Source organism: Lactuca saligna, chromosome 5, assembly GCF_052625555.1.
Source record: "Lactuca saligna cultivar CGN05327 chromosome 5, ASM5262555v1, whole genome shotgun sequence".
In the NCBI taxonomy this organism is placed as follows: domain Eukaryota; kingdom Viridiplantae; phylum Streptophyta; class Magnoliopsida; order Asterales; family Asteraceae; genus Lactuca; species Lactuca saligna.
In genome coordinates, this window is record NC_136421.1 from 183,704,046 (window position 1) to 183,712,245 (window position 8,200).

Here is an 8,200-nt window from a genome sequence, read left to right on the forward strand (position 1 = left end):
ATCCAAAAAAAGTTGCTTTTTTCCTGTTTACCCATGTAAATAACTTTTTTCAAGTTTAACCCCTAAGAGTTTGTTTTAGTTTTCACAAAAAACACTACATAAAATATTAGATTTTGTAAAAATCATTACAGTTTGAAAATTGTTTGGTTTAACCCTCAATTTTATTTATTAATTTATTTATTTTAGATTTAACCATTGAAACATTTTTTTTTTGTAAAATAACTATCTTTAACAAAAAAAAATTGTTACGATTGGTGTCTGCTACTCTATATCTTATGACGTGTTCAGCAAAACTAGTTGCTGTAGATGACTGATAGGACCGGTCCAAACGGTAGGCAACCCGTACAACCGCTCAGGGTCCACGTCTCCACGGGCCCAAATTTTCTAGGCTATGTGGTGTATTTATATAAAAAAATTAATACCTAAATGATTTTTGGGGTTTAAAGTTAGTTCAAACTCAAACTAATTCAAAGATAAACAATTTTGTTTGTTTGTTATTGCTAATTGAAAGTATTTATAGTGAAGAATAAATGATATTTTTTTTGAATATTTATTATAATTGTCTTTAAGGGGCTATTTTTTTTTTTCTTTTCGTTCTGGGCCTTATATATATTTGGACCAGCTCTGATGATTGATAGTGGATAACAGACAATGTTTGAATTTGAATCGTTTTATTGAAAGCTTCTCCATATAGCTTTTAATTTTAGAGCGTTTTGTTTAGGCTAAAAGTTAAACGTTCTTGCGTCGAACGAATTTTTTTTTTCTACAAGTATTTTCTTAAAAGCTAGAAGCTTTTAAACGTTGCAGGCCAAACACATCCTAAATTTCTGAAAAAATTCTTCCAATGATTAAATGAAAAAAAAAATCAAATGTTTTTATGAAAATTTCCATATAAACTTTTGGACAAAAACTAAAAAAAGTTAACTAGAAGATCGTTGACATTTGAATTTTTGTTTTATAACTTCATTATCAAAATTAAATAGTGAAAATCTTCCAAAAGGTGGACGCTAAAATCTTCCAAAGGTAGGACACTTGACAGTTCCCACCGCTCAAATTGTATATAAATACACACACCAAACGAAGGGAAGTGTGTGCTCCGAAAACCAATTCTTCCTTCTTCCCTCTAATCACACACATCTGTGTGTGTAATTTCTCAAACCCCACTTCCATTTCCCTTCAATTTCACCATGGGAAGTGATCAAAAAATGATGATGAAGGTCGATATAAAGAAATCATCCATCATTCCTCCTTCAGAACCCATTGCAGACTGTCCTAAGCAGCTATGGACCTCCAATTTGGACTTGGTTGTGGGTAGAATTCATATTCTTACTGTTTATTTCTACAGACCAAATGGATCTGCGAATTTCTTCGATCCAAACGCCATGAAAAAGGCGCTCGCCGATGTGCTCGTCTCGTTCTATCCGATGGCAGGGCGATTGGATAGAGATGAGAGCGGCAGAATCGTGATTAATTGCAACGGCGAGGGAGTTCTGTTCGTAGAGGCAGAGTCGGATTCCACCTTGGATGACTTTGGCGAGTTCACGCCATCACCGGAATTCCGCAGTCTTACTCCGACTGTTGACTACTCCGGCGACATTTCTTCCTATCCGCTATTTTTCGCACAGGTACATCATACTTCCCCTAATCACCTCCGATTTCTTTGCAGCAGTAAACATAATTTTCCCTAAAATATGTCTAGATTCATTATTCATGGCTGAAATAGTCTTAAATGTTATAGATCCATCAAAACTTTCGAGGATACACAGCGAATAAATCCAGCTTTTCACATGCATTTTCAACTTTGTATTGAATTTCAAAACCCCCTTATTAACAGTTTCAACAGATGCATAGTTTGATAATCATATTAATCGAGAAAAACAATTTAGTTCAAGCAATTTCATCACAAAAAAAATTGAATTTTTTTTTGGATTCGTACTATTTGCTTTGCTACTACGTCACGACTGAAACCCATATAAATTTCTGTCATGAGGCTGCCATGGACCAACACATTCATAACTCCATTTCAGTATGTGGGTCCTGAAGGGTTTATTATTTTTGTATGAATGCTCATAATTCATAAAGTTTTCAAACACCCCCTAATTGAATTCATGTCTCCTGTTTTATTTGCTTTCCCAAGAAATCAAATTGCTTTACCACTAATAATGCACATAGTACATGTCACAACAAGAAACTTGTATATGGGAACAAGGGTCAAAATAAGGTCATAAAATAATAATATTGTCCAAATTGTTGTTTTCTCCATTGGTATAATCCATGTGCTTACTGCCCAAGACCATGGATCTTAACATGTGTTGTGACTTTATTTGAAGCAAAAAGTCACAAAAAAATATATTAATTTGTTTGGGTGAATTCAAAAAGTTTGAAGCTATTTATGAATTTATTCTAATATATATGTGAAAAGTATTCTGGGGTAATTTAAAGTAGTAGCAAGTCGTAACATTTAATTGAATAGCCATCTTTATCAATTAGATAAAGAGTAGGTAGCGTGCCTTCAACAAAGAAATAAACAACCAAAACTACTATTTTAAATGTTTTTTTGTAATCTTTGACTTTAAATTTTGTTTCATTTGCTTAAATTAATTTAATTTTTTTTTTCAGGTAACACATTTTAAATGCGGAGGAGTCGCTCTCGGTTGTGGTGTATTTCACACGCTCTCAGACGGTCTATCGTCCCTTCATTTCATCAACACATGGTCTGATATGGCCCGCGGGCTCTCAGTAGCCATACCCCCGTTCATTGAACGGACACTGCTAAAAGCCCGTGAGCCACCAACCCCGACATACGACCATGTCGAATACCACAAACCGCCTTCGATGAACCCGACTGCTCAAAAACCAGGTGCGGGCTCATCCACCACCATGCTAAAGCTAACCCTAGATCAACTCAACACTCTCAAACACAAAGCCAAGAGCGATGGCGGTCAAACTCATAGCACGTACGAAATCCTAGCCGCCCACATATGGCGGTGCGCTTGCAAGGCCCGCAGGCTCCCAGACGACCAATTGACTAAACTATACGTGGCCACAGACGGGAGGTCGAGACTCAGTCCACGCCTCCCACCGGGCTACCTTGGCAACGTGGTGTTCACTGCCACCCCCGTTGCCAAATCAGGTGATCTTACATCAGGATCATTGTCGAACACTGCAAAGCTTATTCATGCCACACTGATGAAAATGGACGATGATTATTTGAGATCGGCGATTGATTATTTGGAGTCGCAAAAAGATATCTCGGCCCTGATTCGTGGGCCGAGTTACTTCGCGAGCCCAAACCTGAATATCAACGCGTGGACTAGATTACCAGTCCATGATGCTGATTTCGGGTGGGGCCGACCGATTTTCATGGGACCCGCGTGCATATTGTACGAGGGGACCGTGTATGTTTTACCCAGCCCGAATAACGATAGAAGTGTGTCATTAGCGGTGTGTTTAGATGCAAATGAGCAGCCACTTTTTGAGAAGTTTTTGTATGAATTGTAAGGTTTTGTGACCAAACAAAATCTTGGCAATTTGTTTGTTTGTGTTTTTTTTTTCTATTTTATTTGTTCTTTTTTATGTAATAATAAAATGTAATGGCAGCTCATGTGAATGAAAAAGCCTGGTTGAGGGTTTTTGTACATGAAAAATGTTTGACTTTGTGTATAATTCTGAAAGTCAGGAGCTTCATGATGTAAACGAGGTATAAAAAGTATGTTAGATAACCGTCTACATCATTGTATTGCGATATGTATAGACCCGCATGTCACATGAGCTATTTAATTGTTGAAATATATCTAATTATTAGATCATTTACTAAAGGGTCTATTATCATCCTAAATCCGAAAATGCTTAATAATTAAGAGATTTGACTAATATAAAAGCATGTTTTATTTTAGAGAGCTTTATTTTGGAGAAAATTGTGTGTTATTTTTTTATCCGTATCGGATCACGATTTATTTGTTTGCTTATGAATTTATATTTCATTTCTCAAACACCATTTCAAAAGTTTAGAATTAAATAATTGATTAAAATTTTATGCTAAAAACTATTAATAAAAATAGACAATAGAAAAATAAATCATGATAGCCCATTAACCAAAGAGTTTACAATTATGGGCTAATTGGGCTGGGTTTAATGTTTTTAGCTATTATAAAATACCAATACGTAATGGTATAAGTACAAATGAGTCGAATTATTAAATTTTTTAATATTTGGATCGTATAAAAATGGATTTGGACTATTTAACGGACCAAATTGTGTTTCAAAGTTCCAAAGATGAAAGTTGAAACTTAATGATCAGATATATCCTATCTAATAATTTTTTTTTTCTATATCTTCATTTATCGGAAAAATTAAATTGATTCTTACTTTTATGCTTATAAATCTTCATATCCAATAAAATTATGATAATTGTCATCATTATATATTTTTTTAACTAGCTGATTAAGGTTATATTAGAAATATATCAAATAAAATAAAATTGAATAGTAATTTTTCATAATTTTAATAGATAGGAATAATTATAGGAATAAAAGGAAAGAGGTAATTTACTTTCTCAATTCAATGTCACAACATATTTTTAATTTTTTCAATTTAATTTAAATCCACTTGGCAAATTATGGTGTTTTTGGCTTTTATTAAATTATAAAAAAAAAAAATCTGATCTAAAAATATAATAAAATAAATAAGGAAACTTAGATGTCTTCATAAATTATCACTTAATTTATCAATTAATGAAATTCAATTTAAATTTAAATCAACCTTCCTAATTGAAAAATATAATTTTCGGTTAATCCCTTTTGAATTCATAATAATTTGCAGAAACCTTGCAAAAATTGGTTTATTCACAACTAATATTGATATTATTTCAAAATTCAGTTTTGTAAATTATTAAACATATAATGCTTAACAAAATATATTAATTTTTTTTTTAAAATCCGTATACTACACGGATCTCATACCTAGTTTGAATTTATATAATACAAACCATATCTTTGAATCATTTGGATCAAATATATGATTTTTTTTAAATTAAATTATGGGTTGATTAAAAAAAAACTAAATATTTTTACCTTTGGACGTGACAATTTTTTTTTTCATAATTCGAACACGACTAGACGCGGTCAATTTTTAGTTGACATGAACACGACCCAATTAAAAACCGATAAATACGAATTACACACTTTAGAGTTACTTATAAAGATAAGTTTAATAACTAAATAGAGTTTAAGACATACTAAAAATGGTACTAAATGTCTTCAAACTAATGACATAAAAAGAAACTTCATTCAAATGTATGCATCCATAGATTCATATTCTTGCTATCCAATTTCATGATATCATTGGTAAGTTTCTGTAAACACAACTCTTCGTCACTTACTAAACAAAAAACACAAATATAAATATATTAGAAATATTTAAACACCAAAATACAAATTTTGAGCAATAGAAGAAAAAACATTATTACTTTTAATTCTTAACAATGAATTCATCAAATTCTTTTTTGAGATCAACACCCTAAATACAATGGAATAAAAAAAACTAATAAAATACAATGGCATAAAATCAATAAAATACAGAAATACATGAGGAGCCACAATTGTACAAGGTTGGTGTAGGGGTGAGCAAACCGTTTTTTTTTTTTTTTTTTTTCAAACCGAACCAGTTCAGAAAACCAGTTCGGTTCCGATTTATGAATAGTAAAACCGGTTCATCCTTAAACTGGTTCGGTTCAAAGCGGTTTCGTCATTATAAACTCGAACCTATCTAAACCGGTTATACCGGTTCTAAACCAGTTCAATCGGTTCTAAACCGGTTTGATTGGTTTGACTACCGGTTCTAAACCGGTTCACGGTTATTAAACCGGTTTCAATGTCTAAAATCTCGAACGGGTTCAAACTGGTGGTTCGGTTCTTGAATCGGTTCGGTTCATAGTGGACCGGTTTATGGTGAACCAGTTTACCGATTCAGTGACCGGTTCGGATCCTGAACCGGTTTTTTTGTGCAAGCCTAGGTTGGTGTGTGGCAATCCCTATTCATATATGAGACTAACGGGCTACTGGTCTTGTAAAACAAATGAAAAGATTTAATCAAGCAAAAGAACTGTTTGCATTAAACAGAATAATTTAAGCATACGTGAAGGGTTTAATTAATACAAAGCACAAGCGGAAATAAAATACAAATGACACATTTGACCTTACATTGTGCTTTTATAATTGGGAAAATAACACAAATGTCCTACGAACTTTCAAAGGTTTACTCTTTGAGTCCTTAAAGTTTTTTTAAGGCTTTATGAGTCCCTAAACTAGGAAATGACCTACTCTTTTAGTCCATGTCAACCTGTAATAGCCGATTCAACGACCTTTTACACAAAAAAAAAACTTACATTGTATCCCTATAAAACCAAAAAAATAAGCTCGGGGATCAATTCGTACAAGAAAACTATCATTTTCTTTTAAATCCGATTTACACTCAATTTGTATTGATCCCCGATTTTTTTTTTTTTTTTTTTTTTTTTGCTTTATAGGGGCACAATGTGAGTTTTCTTTGTCTAAAAGGTTACTGAACTAGATATTATAAGTTGACAAGGACTAAAAGAGCAGGTCATATCCTAGTTTAGGGACCCATAAGATCCGAAAAAAAAAACTTTAGGGACTCAATGGGTAAACCCTAGAAAATTCGTAAGGTATTTATGTCATTTTTCCTTTATAGTTTTTTAATTCTTTTAGGGAGGAGATATCTAACATGTAAGTGTACAAGAAAACCTGAAATCCATGGGGGCATTGAGAGAGGGCAAAATAGACAGCCACATAAAAATCAATTATTATTATTATTATTATTATTATTATTATTATTATTATATTTCTATTTATAAATTAAACTTATAATACTAATACAAGTTCTTTTTTTTTTTTCTAGTTTGTCTTGGGCCTTTAAGGATAGTTAATTCCTCAATACCGGCCCTACTGAAATCGATTATTTTTAGACATCAAAACATAACATATGCCCTTATACACAAGTTGATTCGTTTTTTGATAACAAAATAGAAATTGGGTGGAAAAGCTGATTCTTCATGCTTCTATAGTTTTTTTAAGCAGTATAACCTTATAACAACCAACAAATATAAAAAATATTATGCAAATCAGAAAAAAGCGAGAAAATATTGTCACCAAAAACGCAAGTTTAAGTGATAGTCTTATAAAATACTAGAAAATGTTATGCAATTACAATAAGCGGAACACAAGCATGAACATTAAGCGGGCCGACATAGTTATAGAAATATACAATAAATAATATTACTTTTGCGTTAGACGATATGTTTGAAAATTTTGCTTTTATTTACCTACAATACTCATAAATCATATTATACATATAAGATGATGACCAATTCAAAAACTAACAAACTAGTTTATCGCATCTAAACAACATCTTACATGCAGTGAACTCGATAGAGTATAATTTAGTTTTGGATAAGCAAATGTATCGAACTCAAGGAAAATGATGGTGAATTAATTTAGAGTTTTTGATTATAGATTATACTAAACACATAAAAATAATAAAGAGGGGTTTTATGAAATTGAATCTCAAATACACACCTAAACATCAAATCTTGATAAACTGAGTGCAGACAAATCTTTTTATGTACTTTAGTTCAGACTAGATTTCATCTCAAAATATTGGCTAACTACTAAGTGCAATGGATATTTATTCATTATACACCAATTCCTAATATGACTAGCATCATGATCAGACTTACTAATCCTTTGATTTTAACACAATAATTAATTCAGTGATTAATTGAACAAACAATCATGTAAATCGGTGTTTGGTTCGTATTATGCAAGATTTGATCTTTATTAATCCTAATGATAATAGGAATTAAATCATGCATATAGTAATAATCATCAACTCATGCACACATATTATAGTTTATCTTAACAGCCTTCCGGCCACCTTCTAGACCCTAAAAACGGAAACTCTAAAGTTACTTGTCGACCAAGGATGGTTATAAGACGTAAAGACTCTCTAAAAATTGTCCAGATGCTCAAAATATATAGATTCCCAAAAATATGATTACCATGGCATGGTTGGGAGGCACCACGTCGTGTTATTTATTGATATCTCGTATTCTCCAAGTCAGCTCAACGATCGTGAAGTTTCCATTTACCATGTCATGGTGGTGATCACCACGTCGTGGGAG

At 32.3% G+C, this 8,200-nt stretch overlaps 1 protein-coding gene across 1 annotated transcript; it reads left to right on the plus strand.

Annotated features, from left to right (window-relative positions):
• Positions 1-1,074: 1,074 nt before the first annotated feature.
• LOC144997785 (shikimate O-hydroxycinnamoyltransferase-like) lies at positions 1,075-3,647 on the plus strand. Its single transcript, XM_078957653.1, has 2 exons — positions 1,075-1,625; positions 2,620-3,647. Exons 1-2 carry the CDS (start codon positions 1,188-1,190, stop codon positions 3,499-3,501), a joined length of 1,320 nt encoding a protein of 439 aa, XP_078813779.1. The 5' UTR covers positions 1,075-1,187; the 3' UTR covers positions 3,502-3,647.
• The last annotated feature ends 4,553 nt before the right edge of the window (positions 3,648-8,200 follow it).